At 40.2% G+C, this 20,958-nt stretch overlaps 1 protein-coding gene across 1 annotated transcript in view; it reads right to left on the bottom strand.

Moving 5' to 3' along the window:
- Window positions 1-1,009: 1,009 nt before the first annotated feature.
- Window positions 1,010-20,958, bottom strand: part of SLC30A4 (solute carrier family 30 member 4) — a 481,458-nt gene continuing 461,509 nt past the window's right edge. The window contains exon 7 of the mRNA XM_053717448.1: window positions 1,010-3,179. Within this exon, the coding sequence (XP_053573423.1) occupies window positions 3,034-3,179 (146 nt within the window). The 3' untranslated portion in view covers window positions 1,010-3,033. The remainder of the gene's footprint in view (window positions 3,180-20,958) is intronic.

Here is a 20,958-nt window from a genome sequence, read left to right as displayed (position 1 = left end):
TCTGTATCGGACTGTGTGAATTTTATCGCTTAGTCCTCTCTCTAAGTGAGATAATGGTTGTATTACTCGTAGAGTTTTATTGTCGGTAAGGATCGACTGTTTTTTTCTGTGCCACTTAGGTCCCTGGCCCTAGGTGGTTTCTGACAGTTCTGTTATTCAGGAGATTGTAGATCCTTCCTTTTGGAAGGAACGTTTACCTTCAAACTGAATGAGGTTGGTACTATCTAGTTCTCCAGGCTTCCAAGGACTTTAGACGATCTTTGTCTGTGTAATTTATTCCGTAGACGCAGGGACTTAGTGGCCTCTGTCTCTACTCCTTATGTTTATTCTTTTCCAGCCTTGGTGTTTTGGCCTCAATGGAGTTTCTTTTGGGAGATGGGTTCCTTAAGTGATGGTGCCTTCATTTTGGGTCCGCCTGCCTTTAGTTCTCCCTCCCTGTCCATTCTGTGTTCTCTCTGGCTTGGGTATTGGTTTCATAACAGTAATGAATGGAATCATGGACTCTCCATGCCATTGGAAAGAAAACAAAATGTATGCTTACATGATAAATTCTTTTCTTTACTGGCATGGAGAGTCCACGACCCCCGTTGTTTGCTTTCAAGACGGCCTTAGATTAAGCCACCTCTACACCCTTGGTGTCCTCTTCTCTTTTCGTATTTCCTTGGCTGAATGACTGGGGATTATGAGAAATGGGAGGATATGTAAAGCTTTGCTGGGGTGTTCTTTGCCCTCTCCTGGTGGTCAGGAACTGAATTCCCAACAGTAATGAATAGAATTGTGGACTCTCCATGCCAGGAAAGAAAATAATTTATCAGGTAGGCATAAATTTTGTTAATAATCATAATTTTTGTTGCATAACTGTACTTTATTCTTATCTCATTTATCTAAGAGGAAATGGAATTGTGAAGTGATGGGTTTTCTGTCCTTGTCCTTTCGATAGTGCTTCAAAATTTATTTATTTTTTAAATATAAAAAACTCTTAGCCCTTGAAATCAAGCCTTCATTACAATTAATTTTAAATCTGTTTTTATTTTATCATCTTTGTACCATTTCAATCATTATACAGTAAATAAAAGTAGTTTATTTTGTAATAAATACTTTATCACAGCATTGTAAATGGAATATTATAATTGTTACAGAAATATGTATCTATTTTTTTCCTAATAAAAAGCTGAAAGTCATTAAACATACATTTGTAAGCAGCCATTTTTTTTTTTTTGGGGGGGGGGGGGGGAGACTATTAAGCAAAATATCCAAATATGTATGACTGAGTCATCTCATACCTGTATTCAGTCCATAAAGATAGTTGCACAAAATTTAATTTGAATGCTGTCAAAACTTGGAGAGCTCTACAATTTTAAATATATACATACAACTTTTGTAAATAATGGTCACATTAACTTTAAAAAAAAAAAGTATTTATAATTAGAATTTGGGAACATCTTGCAGTTAAATAACATTGCAAACAACTTCACGTTTAAATGTATGCAGTTGAAAACACTGTAGGCATTTATTTTTTTGGTAATCTATGGTGTTGGCATTCCAGAGTAATACAAATATTCTTAGTACCAAGTGTGTATGTGTATATATATTTATTATATAAAAAAACAAAACTGTACTGTTATCATAAAATTAATAGTGTTTATAAATATATGCATTTGAAGGAAATGCTGATCCGGTCATTTCTTTAATACATTTTTTTTTTAATAATTACAGTAGCTTGAAAAGCACATTTACTACAACTAAGTGTTTTTCGTAAAAAAATATAATCTAAATCTGGCAGTTGCAAATATGTGTAAAACACTGGATAGAGGATAGAATTGCTTCATGTTCCCAATAACTCTTCAATGAGAATACCATAACGACAGTTGGCACGGTAGCCTTGCTAATTTAAATATGTTAGCCGAAAAGAATTGGCAAAAACACTGATATGGAGTGTGTAATCTTAGTAAATGGACTCAATTGCAATTATTAAGCCAGATCATTAAGTGTTTTGGTTTAGTACAAACGTACTTAAAAGGGACATTCTCATTCAAAAATGACGCAAGCTAATTTGTTTAGAGCTTTATTGGCCCTAGCTAACTCTGTGATCTGCTGCAAAATAGGTTAAATACACAGATACATTTCTATTCCTGAGCCTCAAACACTGCAGTTACTGAGCAAAACCGACCCAGTGATTATTGGGTAGTGCAACTGCTCACCAGTGGTTTGCTGCTTGGGACTTTACATATGTGTTTAAACAAAGGTTAGCTAGAGTCAGTAATTCATTATCATTTTTGCAGAAAATATCGCTTTAAGGCTTACTGCTAAAGGCCCAGCTGAACAAAATAAGAAATACAAAAACAAATTCAAAACAATCTGGAAGCTTGATGTAAACAGAATGAACTTACAATGTTGTAATGTCTCAGAGACATAGGCATTGGGCTTTAATGCAGCCCTAAATGGTAGTGGTCTGTGACTTTGTTTTCATCAATACTTTTAACTCTAAACTTTAAGGTGCACTGAAGTCCTGCAAACATATGACTTAGAATTGAAGAGAAACAAATATGGTTTTAAAAACTTGTCAGTTTTAAAATGTTTGCATTGAGGCAAGCTAATCTTTTTGCGCTCATTACTTTGTCTTTTTTTTTTTAAATGATCCCATTTCTGGCTATACGATAAAAAGGAAGTTTTATGGAAATAAAAAGTTCCCATTTAGCTTTTCAAACAATATACATTTAAAACTTAGTTTCCTAAAATTAAGTTTTAAATAATGTATTCAAAATAGTGTACTTTGGACCCTCACTGTGGGCTTTATGTGCTATATTATATTAGTCCAAACAGAGGCATGTGCAAACTTGCTGAAATCTGTAAACACGTTCAAAATTGGTCTAAAATCTTTGCTGAAGGTATTTTTTTTTAACATATAACTTATTCCATTGAAATAGGGTGTGCTTCTTTTTAGAAATATATAGTGAAAACTCCACTTAACAATATTGCTATTGATGTCTTTTAGACCTGGTGTTTAAGTCGTAAGGCATTTGTCCACTGTACTTAGGCACTGGCACAGTTAGCACAAGTGTTCTCTTCTTGCCTGAAGCTTTGCATCTGGATAAAGCACTTATATATTCGGTATCTATTAAGCAGCAAATGTCTGGCCTTGTTCTGTACTTCTTCCCACTTTGATGAAGAATCAGGGTCTGGAAAAGAAAAAACAAAAAAAAAAACAACAAATTAAATCACACTAACTACTATACATTTTATAAATTGGTTTGGTTCCTTAAAGGACCATTTAATACAATACAAGTGCATAATAGAAGACAATGCAATAACACTTATTCTAAATTTCAAAAAAGCAGTAGATTTTTTTTTGGGACAAACTTATTTTTTCTCCCATTTTCCGGCCCCCGGCATCATGTGACATCAGCCAATCACAGACTAGTATACGTATACCATGTGAGCTGAGCTTGTTCCCAAGAAAATGTGAATATAAAAAGACTGTGCAAAATGTAATAATGGAAGTAAATTGGAAAGCGTCTTAAAGGGACAGTTTACTCAAAAATGTTCTCCCCTTTAATTTGTTCCCAATGATCCACTTTACCTGCTGGAGTGTATTAAATTGTTTACAAGTAGCTCCTTTACCCTTATATTGGCATTTGAAATTGTTGATTTAGCATGTGGTATCCCCACCTATTTTGAAAGTTTGTGGCCGCGCGTACCAGCTATAGATAAGCTTTGTAAACACAGCCAGCAGAAGAGATAACACTCCCAGTCGGATATAGCAGAGATAAGGTAATAAAATGTTGATTTTCCATTGTTCTCTCAAAGTACTGGTGATTGTTTTAAGGACAGATATAAGATAAAGAAGCAGGTATATTTGCACAATGTGATACAGTGATGAGATCGGATTATACCTACAAGCTAAACCCATTTTATTAGGTTGTGGCTTCAAAACACAAAATCAGAGCTTTAATATACACAAATAAGCCTTAAAAAGCTAATTTTCATACTCTGCAATTGGTAAAAAAAGCAATTGTAAACACATTAAGGGAAAAACTATTTTACAGTATACTGTCCCTTTAAAACTGCATGCTCTATTTGACTTAAGTGTCCCTTTAAAAAAAAAACTCAAGCTCCTCTAAGAGAAACCTCCCAGTCCTGCCATATACCATTCTTATTTAACAGGACCGGACTGGGACCAAAAATGGGCCCTGGCATTTAAAGGTGAAGCAGCCCATATCAGTTAGACATCTGACAGCTAGAAATGTAGTAAATAAAAGTGAAGGATGCATGTTGATTGCTATTTAGGGAATGGAACCAAGAATCAAACTTGCTTTAATTTCCATCTTATCTTGGCTCAATGTAGTAGCATTCACCAAAGAAATACCAAAGCAGTTAAAAAACAGGGGCACATAGAAAAACCAATGAGACACAAATTAATTATTTCATTTTTAAAATACAAGATCAATGACAATATATCACCTGGCATATCTCAGGGGTAACAATAGTGAAAGGCACATTGTAAAGTGGCAAATGAGTACAATATTAAATAACAAATTATGCTTACCTGATCATTTTATTTTCTTCAGATGGAAAGAGTCCACAGCTGCATTCATTACTTTTGGGAATTCAGAACCTGGCCATCAGGAGGAGGCAAAGACACCCCAGCCAAAGGATTAAAGGGACATTATACACTCATTTTTTATTTGCATAAATGTTTTGTAGATGATCTATTTATATAGCTCATAAAGTTTTTTTTTTTTTAAATGTATAGTTTTGCTTATTTTTAAATAACATTGTTCTGATTTTCAGACTCCTAACCAAGCCCCAAATTTGTATGTGAATACCGTGAGCTACCTTCTCTAGCTTGCTCCTGTTTGTGTAAAGGGTCTTTTCATATGCAAAAGAAAGGGGAGGGTCTTATTTCCCACTTGCAGTGGGCTTTCCAGCTGCCTTTTCAACAGGGCTAAACTAAGAGCTTCTAAGTAAGTTTTTAAACAGTTTTATACTGGATTTTTATTTCAGTATCTGTGCATCTTATTCTTTATAGTAGTGTCTATTACATGCAGTTATTTGAAAATGAGTGTATACTGTCCCTTTAAATACCTCTCCCACATCCCTCATCCCACAGTCATTATTTGCCTTTCAATGAACAGTAGAAGAAATATCAGGGTGAAAAGGTGCCAAAAGAATAAATATAATTGCCCCCTTACATTAAAAAACACGGGCGGGGAGCTGTGGACTCTTTCCATCTGAAGAAAAGAAAATGATCAGGTAAGCATAATTTATGTTTTTCTTCATAAATGGAAAAAGAGTCTACAGCTGCACTCAATACTTTTGGGAAAACAATACCCAAGCTATAGAGGACACTGAATGCAAAACAGGTGGGTACAAGAGACAGCCTATTCTGAGGGCACCAGGCCTGCAAATCCCTACCCACAAAACACCGCTTTGTTCGAAGCCAAGAAAACTTTGAAAAAGAAAAAGCCCCAAGGACACTTACCCGCAGATAGTCCATAAGCCTTGCTAGAGACCGCAGAAATAGACTCAACTGAGCCAACACGCCTCCAGGAGACACCGCCGCCCAGCCCCCAACCACACACCCCTTACTAGAGAATAAGGGATCAACTACCAAAACCTCCCAAAAAGAAGAAGACGTGGAAGAAAAAAAATCAAGGATTCCCGAAGACCCCTAAATAGGGTACAAGTTCCAAATAAAATAAGGAACCCCGAAACCGAACCAAGCTCACAGAGACCCAAACCGGTCTTGAGAAACAAGGCAGGCAACGCCCAGACCCCGGATCTTACAGAAACCACAAGGTTAAGACCGGGAATCTGAAACAGAGGAGAAAACTGCTCCAAAAAACAGTGCAACCGCACCCTAACAGACAACCGAAGACAGAGTCCTCAAGTTACAAGATAACTCAGAATATCGAAATATTCATAGATCAAATACGTGCAACAACCCCAGATAGGCGAACATCTGAGTCAACACCACAGTTATACCAGGATGACTCTGAATAGAATACTTGCAGGCAAGTAAGAGCAGCTGAAAAGAGATATCAAACCCTAATCGTCAGACTGCAAAAAAAAATCACTAAACAGTGGGCACATCACAGGCTATCCAAAAGCTGCCAATCCTTCTCAACATCTTTAACATGGAGAATCACAGAACCTCAGAGGCTCACCGAACCTCCAATGACCCGAGGACGTACAAAAGATCTCAGATCCTGCTCCACACCGGACCAGCCCAAGTGACAGGCAGGTCTGAAAAACAGGGGAACAGAAAGGACCCCAATCACCAATTCCCAGGGAAGGACGGAATGCGGAGAACTCAGCCACCCCAACAGAATTTGGGAGCCCAAAGAGCTCCTTCCAATGGGCCCTCCCAAGAGAACCCCATAGGAGATGAACAAAGCAAGATGCAGTAGATCCCTATGAATACCCAGCATAACTGACAGTCTCAACATAGAGATTGCAATCTCCACAGACAAAACAGAACATACAGGATAAAAACACCTGTTCCAACCTCCTGCACACAGGACAGGACAACAACCCTCCAGAGAGAGAACCCCCCCCTCGTTAAGAAGGACAAACAAGCCCCCCAAAGGGAAAGGCACATATAAGAACAGTGCACATGCTCACCAGACATGAGCCATAGAGGCCTATTTAACAAGTGTCTGTCGGACCTGATCCGACAGTGCAGATCAGGTCCGACAGACATAACTGAATGCGGAGAGCAATACGATCTCTGTATTCAGCATTGCACCAGCAGCTCTTGTGAGCTGCTGGTGCAACACCGCCCCCTGCAGACTCGCGGCCAATCGTCTGCCAGCAGGGGGTGTCAATCAACCTGATCGTACTCGATCGGGTTGAATTCCAGCGATTCCTGTCCGCCTCATCAGAGCAGGCGGACAGGGTTATGGAGCAGCGGTCTTGCAGGCTCGCCAGAAACACGGGCCACCAAGCTCCATTCGGAGCTTGATAGATAGGCCCCATAGTCTGTTGAAAACAAAAGCCGAATGAAAATCATCCAGATGTCACTAATGAAACAAAAAGAACTCCCCCTGAAGGGGAGCACAAATCGTTCAAAGGACAAGGCAAGCCATAAGGAGCGTATCCAAAAGCGTCCAGAATCCTGGCCAAGCTGCTAGCAGACTCAAATGGCCAGTCCGTAGGCCATAACCTATGGTCCCTGGAAAAACTGGATCGCCCCAAACCAGCCACAGGATCATAAGTTTCCGGACATCCAGAAAGATCCAAGACAAAAACTAAAGGTCAGAGCCCCAGAATTGTTTAAAACAAACAACACCCCAGGGAACACAACTACCCCAATCTGAAGAAGCAGACCTCACAGGGGAATAACCAGACTACCCCGGAGAACGGAAACAAGACACTCGTAGATCCCAACCCAAAAGGAAAAGAACACCCCTTGCGGAAGTCCAACACTCCAAAAAGGAGCTAGGGTACAACAGTAACGCGCCAAGACCAAGGGAGAACATCGAGGACAAGTCACCCGAAGAGTGAGTAGAACAAAGGCTAGTCTCCACATCTCCTTAGAATACGTAACCAGAGGACCACACCCAAGGAAAAAGAATGCAGAGCATCCCAACCCTGTCAGAAAAAAACCCTAAGCGAAGTTTGGGGAAGGAGACAACACAGCCCAACGTCCCTGATAGGGAAACGACAAACTCCCTAGAGTAGGAAAAGCCCCACGGCCCTCCTTAAAGAGAGTATAATCATCAGATTACTATTTCTCCAACCACAAGGCTACCTTGCTATCCCCATAAGGCGGCCAAACCGCTAAGGAGAACTGACAAAGTCCAGAAAGCCGATCCGAAGGAAGAGCCTCAAAAGGAACAGGTCCAGAAAAAGGATAATTCCAAGGAGCCCCTGAAAAGGCAAGACCACCAGAAACCGTCAGCAAGGAGGCCCTGAGTCTTCTAAACTTTCAACCTACGCGGGGAGGGAAACATTTAAAATCCTGACAAAATAACGGAACAGTGTGTGTCGCAGTGGAACTTCACTGAGTCCCAGTCGACCAGCTAGAAAGGCTAACAAGGACTGAACCAATCCCCCATGCTTTGCGGACCCTCAGGTCCTCTCAAAATGCTTAGCTCAACTTTTTACAAACAAGGAATAACACTAATAATAATGTAAAGCACTCGGCGCCCCAACCGGACCAGCCAGGCAGAACAGGCGCCACTTGTCTGAAACAGGCAGCAAGAACAGAAGGATACAAACCCAATCAGGACCAGCCTGAAACCAAGGGCCGATACGGTCAAGGCCACAGATAGTCACCCCCAGAGATGGGGGAAAAACAACAGACAAACATAGGACTAACATGTCCTCGCACCAAACAAACTTGCGTAGAAGTAAACTGAGCGATCAAAAAAATTGTGAGCATCGATTCCAGAAAAAATTCCCGAAGGAAATGCATAAATATGAGCTCAAAATAAAAAATCATCCTAACCGGATTAAAATAAAAGATAAGGCAACCCGTAGGTTATCGCCCAAGAAGAACAGACACACCTGCAGGACCAGGATCCTGTTCTTCCAGCTCAGAACTGGAAAGGATACTCAATACATAAGGCTATAAGAAGATTACTTCATCCTTATACCTAAGCCTGCAAGCCTTTCAAAGGTAAAAACTGAGAATCCCCATATCCATTAAGGATGGGATCCTCCAACAATGCCAAAATGTGCCTCAGTAGGACACACAGGCGAGTCAGTCTATAACGGAACACACAGCATACCTTCACCAGAGCAGAAGACGACCCCGGCCCCGAAGGATGACCCCCCTGAAGCCTTAGGGACAGTCGTTCCCCCGGAGAGCTGAGTAGGCAAACCACATGCCTAAGGAGCCCCGGCTTACAAAACATGTACAATATTGTAAGCACACTTCTGGTAGTTGCAGATGCGCCAGAGTCATGATTATGGACATGCGAAAATGTGCCATCAGCTGCAGAGGGAACAAGCCACCTTCCAGAGAAGGATAAGCAAAATCTGGTTACCTGCATGCATAGTAAGAGTTGGTGGTAGGGAACTCGCCACTCTGGGAACTGGGCCCCCAGAGGCAGAAGGGCTCAGCGGCCCCTTGATTCCCCGATCCCAGAGGAATTGAGCACTCTAAAACGGCATTCAGAACATAACTGGAGAGCATGTATCACCCAGGCCAATTTGTATTCCTCACCAGAAACAGAATCTGACGCAGAGACGTCCGTCTCCACAATATCAGAATCTTCCATAACAGGGATAATGAATACAAAAAAACGGACCAAATAAGAAAATGTAAACGGCACCTGACACCCACAATGGCTGGGGCACTCATCACCTCCTATAAACCAGCGGATCAGAATTCTTCAGTCGCCACACAGTCACCACACAGGAATGCGGAAATGGAGAGCCAAAATATGACCACGCCCGGTCACCAGGTGCACCGTGCAGTCCAGAAAAAGCGCGCTCAACTGTAAAGGCTGCGTCACTTCCAAAGGCCGTTATGTTCCACAAGCCATGAGCCTAAGCAACACCACAAATAAGCAGGTCGAATCACATAACAAACCTGATTAAAAAACCCCTGTTCGATAACCCCCCTCAGGAGATATTAACCCTTGATTCCAAGATACGAAAGGAGCCTCACTGAGACCCTGATTATAGTTAGTCCTGCAAGGTGAGAGCCTCTCGGGAAAACATTTGTATTACAATACAATCATAACAAAAGTAAAATGAAACAATCTTACCAGAATCTACGCCGTGGAACAGGAACACGGCCCTTGCAGTGTTACAAATAGTAGCCTTGCCTCTGCCATGGACTTGAAAGAAGAAAGCAGGCAGCGAAACTCGTCAACGCTGACTGCTTGTGGAGCTGTTAATATGAGTCGGGATGGTTTCGCAGATAGACTCTCCCTGCATCTCCGGACTCTAACTTTCACCCATGCTCTCAATGAGAGGCTGACAGGACTACTTAAAACTCCAGTCCCATGCTGAAGAGTACTACCCTCCATAAGAGACTATCGAAACTCCTGACACTTCTCTGCCAACCTCCTGGGATGAAAGGCAAAGAATGACTGGGGGATGAGGGAAGTGGGAGAGGTATTTAAGCCTTTGGCTGGGGTGTCTTTGCCTCCTCCTGGTGGCCAGGTTCTGAATTCCCAAAAGTAATGAATGCAGCTGTGGACTCTTTCCATTTATGAAGAAAATATAATTTTAAGTAATAATAAGGTTTGCTATATGCAGCAAAAATTTATTTGAAGAGATGTATTTTTTGTAACTAGGTAATCTAAGGCTAGGAAAAATAAAGTAATTTCTGTACGAGTCACAGTTTAGTGATACAATGTACGAAAAGGTTTTGTAGCAATTATGACAGTAAACAATAAAAACAGGGAGGCCAAATGCGTCCTGTAGTTTTACGAAACGAAAATAATGAATGCACATACCTATTGAAAACCTCCCTGTCATGGAGAGAAATCACACAAAATATTTTTTTTTTATTTTTTAGAACTTCTATTGTAATGTAGGATTGTCTGTTTCACATAAAGAACACTGCAAAGCAACATAAAAAAAACCTTAAAGGGGGGGGGCGGAGCTAGCCAGCCTAGGAGATGGCTGCTTTCTGACTGAGCTCCTGTGCCCTATCTAAATGTGAACGTAAACGGCATTAGCCACCCTGCACTTTGAAGCTCCAGACTGACTGACATGTGAGCTAAATCACTCCAGCTCATGATCCGAGGGTCCTGCTCTGCTTGTCAGACCGACATATACAGCAAGCGCTCACTACGCACTTAGGCCTATCGCAGCGCAAATCCAGCTTGGAGCCGATCACCTTGCACTGGTCACTTGGGAGCATCGCAAAAGTGAGCCATCCAAAGAGAACACCCCCGGAGAATAAACCGGACCACTAAAGCAAATAGCTGCTGGGGAGCGGAGCGGACCGCACTTTGAAATAACCTCCGTGGTAGGCCGCATCCCACGCTCAATTACACTGCGCACTCGACATTCAAGGTCCTGCTACGGAGACAAGTCGAAAGGCGAAACACTCTAAGAGGGTAAGAGAGGGGATAAATTGCGGTAAACTGTCTATGACACTAGCACTGGGGACATTAACAAAGAACTTTAATATGTGCATTCTCAATAGAAATAACCGCTCACATGCCGCAAACATTATTCTTCTAACAGCTCAATCTGGGATGTAATCCCCCATGTTAACACCTTCAACGTCCTTACAATGGAAATGATGTAATCACACCCTCTCCACTATAAGTTCTCAAATACTGCTCTAAGCAAACAAAACTGCAGTTTGTATTTCTGTCAAGTACCTGCAACATTAGCAAAAGACTTAATGAACTGCACACAGAGCATTAATTAGTGCCTCTGCCTCTATCTTAAAGTGACAACCAAAGCAAGGAGGCTTGACCTCTTTAGACACATACAGCTATGTCTCCAAAAAGGGTTACTAAACCAAGTAAAAGCACTAAACCTCTTAATACATCTACTCATTCAGTAAACAGCTTTTTCAAGACATTAGAAGCTAAGACACCAGCTCCCATGGAAGAAGTGTTACCAGATCAAAGGTCTAACCAAAGTTCATCAGACTCTGAAAGTGATCATACACCAGAAAATATTACAATCCCTACAGCCCTTTTTAAAACACTACCATCAAAGAAAGATTTTTCCTCCCTCCTCTCTCAGGTCAAGCAATGCATCAAAGATGAAATTTCAGATCTTAAAAAAGATATCACAGAAATCGGTCATAGAGTTGAAGCTCTGGAAAACCGCCAAGATTTACATGCAGAAGCCATCTCTGACCTACATGACACTATTCATAAACAAGATACGACCATTACTGAATTAGAAGATAAGATAGACGATGTTGAAAACCGCAGCAGACGACAGAACATCAGATTGAGGGGAATTCCTGAATCCATTTCACCATCTGATATTGAACAATACCTCCAAGATCTGTTTAGCACATTAAAAAAAGAAGAAACGCCATCCAAAATAAGTTTAGACAGAGCCCACAGGGCCTTACGCCCCAAACCGCTAGCGGGACAACCACCAAGGGATGTTATAGTCCGTGTCACTAACTTCCAAGAAAAAGAAGAGTTAATGAGACTAGCTAGAGAACAACAGCCCATCAAATATGAAAATGCAGAGATACAGATGTTTGCCGATCTATCACAGAGAACTCTTACAAAAAGAAAAGAACTCAAACCACTTACTATGTTGCTAAGGAAGCTAAATATACCGTACAGATGGGGTTTTCCCTTCCATCTCTTGATCCTCTGGAGGGGGAGACGCTTTACATGTTCATCCACCAAAGATATACCAGGTATATGTAAAGATCTGGACATTCCATCTCCCCAAATGGAGGAAAATACCACATCCCAAGAGAGACATTCAAGCACGGACAAGCCCTCCCCCCTGCCACAAAGAAACGAATGGAGACAAGTCTCACAAAGAAAGATGCGCAAATCTACACAGCCAACATCTCCAACATTAGATGAAAGGGGATAGGGACTAATCGCCACCTCCAAAGATGCAATACTCACCAATTTGAGTCTACTCCTAGAGGGATACCAACTGCAAGTACCCCCAGCAAACCTTAATATATTGGACCTGAAAACCCTGAGAAATGCTGATATGAAGTTTCAAAGGGTAAAATGTTAACTGTTAACTGATATTGACGTTTTTTTTCTTGTTCTCATTTAGTTGGGAGTTTATCTCCTTTAAGATAGAAATATGTTGCTAAGATTGTTATGTCTTATTATGTTTCTTCACTGTCTTTTCTGTTCACCTTTCCTTTTCTGTCCTTTCTTCTCTATCCTTTGTAAGTCTGTATTGCTAAATACTCACATGCCAGAATGCAAAATGTGTTATTGTCAACCACCCTCATTTTCATTGATTACACATGATGGTTAATCATACATCACAAAACCTCAACATCTATACTCAAAACACCAAAGGCCTCAACTGTCCCAATAAAAGAAGAATGGCTATTCTAGATCTCAAAAAAAAAGGAGGACATATCCTAATGCTCCAAGAAACCCATTTTAAAGGCAAAAACATCCCCAAATATTTTTCTACACACTACCCCCTACATTTCCATAGCTCCAACCCGCACAAAAAAATTAATGGAGTGAGCATCCTAATCCACAAATCGGTCCCTTTTACCAAGACACATATTATACGCGACAAGGAGGGCAGATATCTATGCTTGAAAGGCCTTCTTTACGGTAATCCGGTAACCTTAATGAATGTTTACGCCCCAAATTCCCATCAAGATAAATTTATAACATCAGTAACGGATCTAATTCTTACAGAGGCAAAGGGATCATTGATCATAGCAGGAGATTTTAATCTCCCCTTAGACCCCACTGTTGATTGCTCAAACCCCCTCACCAGAGCTAGAATCCCACATCACCACACCGTATGGCAAAAATTTAAACTTCTCGGCCTACATGACACCTGGAGATATTTCAACCCCCAAAAATTAGACTTCACCTTCTTCTCACACCCTAATAAGACCTATTCTAGGCTGGATTATATTTTAGTAGATCACCTAATTTTATCCCACACCATACACTCAGGTATTCAGCATACAACATGGTCAGACCATTCACTAGTGACATGCACCATAAAATGGCCTACAGCTCCCACCAAACCTTTCCAATGGAGATTAGATGATTCAATATTACTAGATCCAGCACAAAAAGAACTCTTTCTAGAACATATAACCTCATACTTCTCCATAAATCTGTCACCAGACATTAATGTGACCACCCTTTGGGAGGCCCACAAGAGCACTATAAGAGGCGAGTTTATCAAGACTGCCGCCCAAATCAAAAAGAAAAGTCGAGAGGAGATAAATATACTAGCTATGGAAATCGCAGATTTAGATTTCAAACACAAATTAAACCCCTCTGATACTTCTATCCTAGATCAACTCAAGCTTAAAAGAGAAAATATGAACTCTATACTGCATATCCAAACACAAAGAAAACTGCTGCATTTACACCAAACCTTCTACAGGGAGGGAAACAAGTCAGGGAAGCTTTTAGCCAGGGCATTAAAAAAACAACAACAAAAAACTTACATTCATTCCATCAAAACATCACATGGTAAACAATTAGAAGACACCAAGTCCATAGCCAGGGAATTCAAGGAATTCTACCATAAACTTTATAATCTTTTCCCTCTTAGAAACCCGCAAAATCATATACTCCTCTGTAATCGATACCTAGACAGCCTGCCTATCCCCAAGCTTAACGCAGGACTATACTATAAGACATTTGCTTCTGTTCTAATACCCCACTTAACATCACTATTTAACTCCATACCAGAAAAATAGAATATCTCAGTCTTAGCTAAACCTGGCAAGCCCCCAAACATTCCAGCCAACTTTAGGCCCATCTCTTTATTAAATATTGATCTCAAACTATATGCAAAAATACTAGCCTCCCGCCACAACCACATTCTCCCATCCATAGTTCACCAAGACCAAGTGGGCTTTGTCCCACATAGAGAAGCAAAAGATAATACGGTCAAAGTACTTAATTTGCTAGAACATGTTACACAAAACAAGACCCCGACTGTTTTCGTATCCACCGACGCTGAAAAAGCCTTCGACCGACTGGACTGGACATACCTTCTTTCGACCCTACAGCATTTCCATATCCCAGACTCTTTTATCCAAAAAATTCTTGCTCTATACTCAAATCCCACGGCACAGATTAAGATCAATGGAACCCTTTCTGAGCCGTTTGAAATTCGGAACGGCTCCAGACAGGGATGCCCCTTATCACCACTTCTGTTCATTTTATCCCTAGAACCCCTGGCTATTAAAATAAGACTGAACGACCGAATCCACGGAATATCCATAGCAGACCATATGTACAAACTGGCCATATTCGCGGACGATATCCTCTTGACCCTCACAAACCCTATATCATCGCTACAACAAGCAATCACTGAATTAACACAGTTTGGGACGATATCAAATTTCCTAGTAAATATGTCTAAATCTGAATACTTACCAATACATCTGACAACTAACGCCCTTAATACATTAAAATCAACTTGTCCCCTCAAACAGCAAACAAAATTCCTGAAATATCTTGGCATTCACATTACCCCAGATAAGACAGATCTCCGCAAATATAACTATGGAGGCCTGATCACAGAACTCCAAACACTAACATCCCAATGGCTCCCAAAAAACATATCCTGGACAGGTAGAATACAGGCAGCAAAAATGACTCTACTACCGAAAGTTTTATACATTCTTCAGACAGTTCCTATCCCAGGCATACAAAAAGATTTAGATACTATGCAAAAGATCATAAATGACTACATTTGGAAACGTAGACCCCCAAGGATTAACAAAAACACACTCTTTAAGCCTCCAGCAGAAGGAGGCTTGGGAGTTCCCCATCTTCGCTCTTATAAACTCGCTATATCCCTACAGAGAATTCTTGAGTGGTACAAATTTAATACACCTAATCACAAAAGCTGGGTCCAAATTGAGTCTAACCTAGCTACCACAGACAACCTAAATACCGCAAGCTGGAACCCGGCTCATTTTGCCAAACACTCCATCTCAACATCATCCATTTCCAACGAAACTTGGACAGACTGGAAATACATCTGTAAAACACCAAACAAAATCTCATCCAGATACTCACCCCTCACTACACTACTGAACAACCCGGAATTTAACCCCGGCATAACCTCAGATCCCAACTCTCACACAGACCCTCAAAAACTCCTCCCCATATATCTCCTAATAGAGGATAATAAGACCATTAAAGGAAAACCTCAACTTGACTTAATAGAACACCCCTTCCTCTCTTCTTGGCTCCGTGTACACCAAATGAAACACTATATATCCACACATAAATACAAAGGTGACCTATTTCGCTCCCTTACAGCATTTGAACAGATCTGTATATCCAAAGAGAATATTAAAGGAATAATCTCCAAGCTATACAAACTTACCTTAACACTCGCCTATCCAGACCTTCCATCCTACACAAAGAGATGGGATAACGAATTGCACTTAAATACACCAACAGAGACATGGTTACACAGATTCTCAAATCTTTCGCATTCAGCACATTCAGCCCATGCAAAGGAAACTAATATCAAACTATTAATGAGGTGGTACTTAACGCCAGCCAGAATTAAATATATATTCAAACAAACCTCAGGCTCATGCTGGAGAGGATGCTCCAGGGAAGGGCACCTTTCACACATTTGGTGGGAATGCCAACATATTAAATCATTCTGGTCTGGTGTTTTTGAGACCATCAACAAAACCTTAGGTAGCCAAATGACACCCAATCCAGAATTAATAATGCTAAGCCAACCACCGGAGGTCACTTGTAAAATAAGGAAACACCTTTACTACATCATGCTAAATGCAGCCAATCAGTTAATACCGAAAAAATGGAAATCAGCAATCACACCCACCATTCCAGATTGGATTGACTTAGTCAATAAAAACTTAAAACTAGAGAGATTATACTATCTTAAATTAGACCAACTATCATTATATCTGGACATGATGTTTTTGTGGGAATCTGTTCAACATAACACTCAGAACACATAATATACTTGCTCAGTAGCATACATAACCAAAGTGATACAGAAATTTTGGTATTCATAAATGTCTAAGCTTATCTCTTACATTACATCCTTTATTTTCTTTTTCTGTCTTTACCACTATCTACTCCCCTTCCTACAAGGCAAGAGACAAGTTACTAATGTTCCACAAAAATGTACCTGGTTCAAGTTACGACTTATAAGAAAAACAGATTTATTGATGTCCTCACATTATTAAAAAATGGGAAAGTTCTCATGCTGTACTTATTAGTCTAGAGACCTTGGACTTTCCGGAACCACAGCGAAACTGTGAAGAGACTCTAAGCCCAAGGCATCATAGAAAACAAAAACTTTAGGCCCTAGATGTTGTGACTTGACTCAATGTGAAAGCTTTATTTTCTTTGTATCTATGAAAATAGACTTGCCTTATACTACTCTTGTATTACTCTGTTACTTTATCACTGTATTAATGTAAAATTCAATAAAAAATAAAATAAAAAAAATAAAAAAAAAAAACCTTAAAGGGACAGTCTACACCAGAATTTTTATTGTTTTAAAAGATAGATAATCCCTTTATTACCCATTTCCCAGTTTTGCATAACCAACACAGTTATAATAATATACTTTTAACCTCTGTGATTATCTTGTATCTAAGCCTCTGCAAACTGCCCCTTTTTTCAGTTCTTTTGACAGACTTGCAGCCTAACCAATCAGTGCCTGCTCCCAGATAACTTCTCGTGCACGAGCACAGTGTTATCTATATGAAATACGTGAACTAACACCCTCTAGTGCTGAAAAACTGTTAAAATGCAATCTGAAAGAGGTGGGCTTCAAGGTCTAAGAAATTAGAGTATGAACCTCCTAGGTTAAGCTTTCAACTAAGAATACCAAGAGAACAAAGCAAAATTGGTGATAAAAGTAAATTGGAAAATTGTTTAAAATTACATGCTCTATCTGAATCATGAAAACATAATTTATGTAAGAACTTACCTGATAAATTCATTTCTTTCATATTAACAAGAGTCCATGAGCTAGTGACGTATGGGATATACATTCCTACCAGGAGGGGCAAAGTTTCCCAAACCTTAAAATGCCTATAAATACACCCCTCACCACACCCACAAATCAGTTTAACGAATAGCCAAGAAGTGGGGTGATAAGAAAAAAAGTGCGAAGCATATAAAATAAGGAATTGGAATAATTGTGCTTTATATAAAAAAATCATAACCACCACAAAAAAGGGTGGGCCTCATGGACTCTTGTTAATATGAAAGAAATGAATTTATCAGGTAAGTTCTTACATAAATTATGTTTTCTTTCATGTAATTAACAAGAGTCCATGAGCTAGTGACGTATGGGATAATGACTACCCAAGATGTGGATCTTTCCACACAAGAGTCACTAGAGAGGGAGGGATAAAATAAAGACAGCCAATTCCTGCTGAAAATAATCCACACCCAAATAAAGTTTAACAAAAAACATAAGCAGAAGATTCAAACTGAAACCGCTGCCTGAAGAACTTTTCTACCAAAAACTGCTTCAGAAGAAGAAAATACATCAAAATGGTAGAATTTAGTAAAAGTATGCAAAGAGGACCAAGTTGCTGCTTTGCAGATCTGGTCAACCGAAGCTTCATTCCTAAACGCCCAGGAAGTAGATACTGACCTAGTAGAATGAGCTGTAATTCTCTGAGGCGGAATTTTACCCGACTCAACATAGGCAAGATGAATTAAAGATTTCAACCAAGATGCCAAAGAAATGGCAGAAGCTTTCTGGCCTTTCCTAGAACCGGAAAATATAACAAATAGACTAGAAGTCTTACAGAAAGATTTCGTAGCTTCAACATAATATTTCAAAGCTCTAACAACATTCAAAGAATGCAACGATTTCTCCTTAGAATTCTTAGGATTAGGACATAATGAAGGAACCACAATTTCTCTACTAATGTTGTTGGAATTCACAACTTTAGGTAAAAATTCAAAAGAAGTTCGCAACACCGCCTTATCCTGATGAAGAATCAGAAAAGGAGACTCACAAGAAAGAGCAGATAATTCAGAAACTCTTCTGGCAGAAGAGATGGCCAAAAGGAACAAAACTTTCCAAGAAAGTAATTTAATATCCAATGAATGCATAGGTTCAAATGGAGGAGCTTGAAGAGCCCCCAGAACCAAATTCAAACTCCAAGGAGGAGAAATTGACTTAATGACAGGCTTTATACGAACCAAAGCTTGTACAAAACAATGAATATCAGGAAGAATAGCAATCTTTCTGTGAAAAAGAACAGAAAGAGCAGAGATTTGACCTTTCAAGGAACTTGCGGACAAACCCTTATCTAAACCATCCTGAAGAAATTGTAATATTCTCGGTATTCTAAAAGAATGCCAAGAAAAATGATGAGAAAGACACCAAGAAATATAAGTCTTCCAGACTCTATACTATATCTCTCTGGATACAGATTTACGAGCCTGTAACATAGTATTAATCACAGAGTCAGAGAAACCTCTTTGACCAAGAATCAAGCGTTCAATCTCCATACCTTTAAATTTAAGGATTTCAGATCCTGATGGAAAAAAGGACCTTGAGACAAAAGGTCTGGTCTTAACGGAAGAGTCCACGGTTGGCAAGAGGCCATCCGGACAAGATCCGCATACCAAAACCTGTGAGGCCATGCCGGAGCTACCAGCAGAACAAACGAGCATTCCTTCAGAATCTTGGAGATTACTCTTGGAAGAAGAACTAGAGGCGGAAAGATATAGGCAGGATGATACTTCCAAGGAAGTGAAAATGCATCCACTGCCTTCGCCTGATGATCCCGGGATCTGGACAGATACCTGGGAAGTTTCTTGTTTAGATGAGAAGCCATCAGATCTATTTCTGGAAGTTCCCACATTTGAACAATCTGAAGAAATACCTCTGGGTGAAGAGACCATTCGCCCGGATGCAACGTTTGGCGACTGAGATAATCCGCTTTCCAATTGTCCATACCTGGGATAGAAACCGCAGAGATTAGACAGGAGCTGGATTCCGCCCAAACCAAAATTCGAGATACTTCTTTCATAGCCAGAGGACTGTGAGTCCCTCCTTGATGATTGATGTATGCCACAGTTGTGACATTGTCTTATCTGAAAACAATGAACAACTCTCTCTTCAGAAGAGGCCAAGACTGAAGAGCTCTGAAAATTGCACGGAGTTCCAAAATATTGATCGGAAATCTCACCTCCTGAGATTCCCAAACCCCTTGTGCCGTCAGATACCCCCACACAGCTCCCCAACCTGTAAGACTTGTATCTGTTGAGATTATAGTCCAGGTCGGAAGAACAAAGAAGCCCCCTGAACTAAACGATGGTGATCTGTCCACCATGTCAGAGAGTGTCGTAAAATCGGTTTAAAGATATTAATTGAGATATCTTTGAGTAATCCCTGCACCATTGATTCAGCATACAGAGCTGAAGAGGTCGCATGTGAAAACGAGCAAAGGAGATCGCATCTGATGCGGCAGTCCTAAGACCCAACATTTCCATGCATAAGGCTACCAAAGGGAATGATTGTGACTGAAGGTTTTGACAAGCTGATATCAATGTTAAACTTCTCTTGTCTGACAAGGACAGAGTCATAGACACTGAATTTATCTAGAAACCTAAAAAGATTACCCTTGTCTGAGGAATCAATGAACTGATTGGTAAATTGATCCTCCAACCATGAACTTGAAGAAACAACACAAGTCGATTCGTATGAGATTCTTCGAAAATGAGAAGACTGAGCAAGTACCAAGATATCGTCCAAATAAGGAAATACCAAAACCCTATTCTCTGATTACAGAAAGAAGGGCACCGAGAACCTTTGAAAAAAATTCTTGGAACTGAGGCTAGGCCAAACAGTAGAGCCACAAAACTGGTAATGCTTGTCTAAAAAGAGAATCTCAGACACTAAAAGTGATCTGGATGAATCGGAATATGCAGATACACATCCTGTAAATCTATTTTAGACATATAATGCCCTTGCTAAACAAAAGGCAAGATAGTCCTACAGTAACCATCTTGAATGTTGGTATCCTAACATAACGATTCAATAATGATAGATCCAGAACTGGTCTGAAGGAATTGACCTTCTTTGGTACAATGAAGAGATAAAATAAAACCCCAGCCCCTGTTCCAGAACTGGAACTGGCATAAATACTCCAGCCAACTCTAGATCTGAAACACATTTCAGAAATGCTGAGCCTTGCTGTGTCAACTGGGACACGGGAAAGAAAAGAATCTCTTAGCAGGAGGCCTTAACTTGAAGCCAATTCTGTACCTTTCTGAAACAATGTTTCTGAAACCAGAGATTAAGAACGGAATTGATCCAAATTTCTTTGAAGAAAACGTAATCTGCCCCATA

Source organism: Bombina bombina, chromosome 6 (assembly GCF_027579735.1).
Source record: "Bombina bombina isolate aBomBom1 chromosome 6, aBomBom1.pri, whole genome shotgun sequence".
Lineage (NCBI taxonomy): Eukaryota > Metazoa > Chordata > Amphibia > Anura > Bombinatoridae > Bombina > Bombina bombina.
This window is presented reverse-complemented; position numbering and strand designations above follow the sequence as displayed.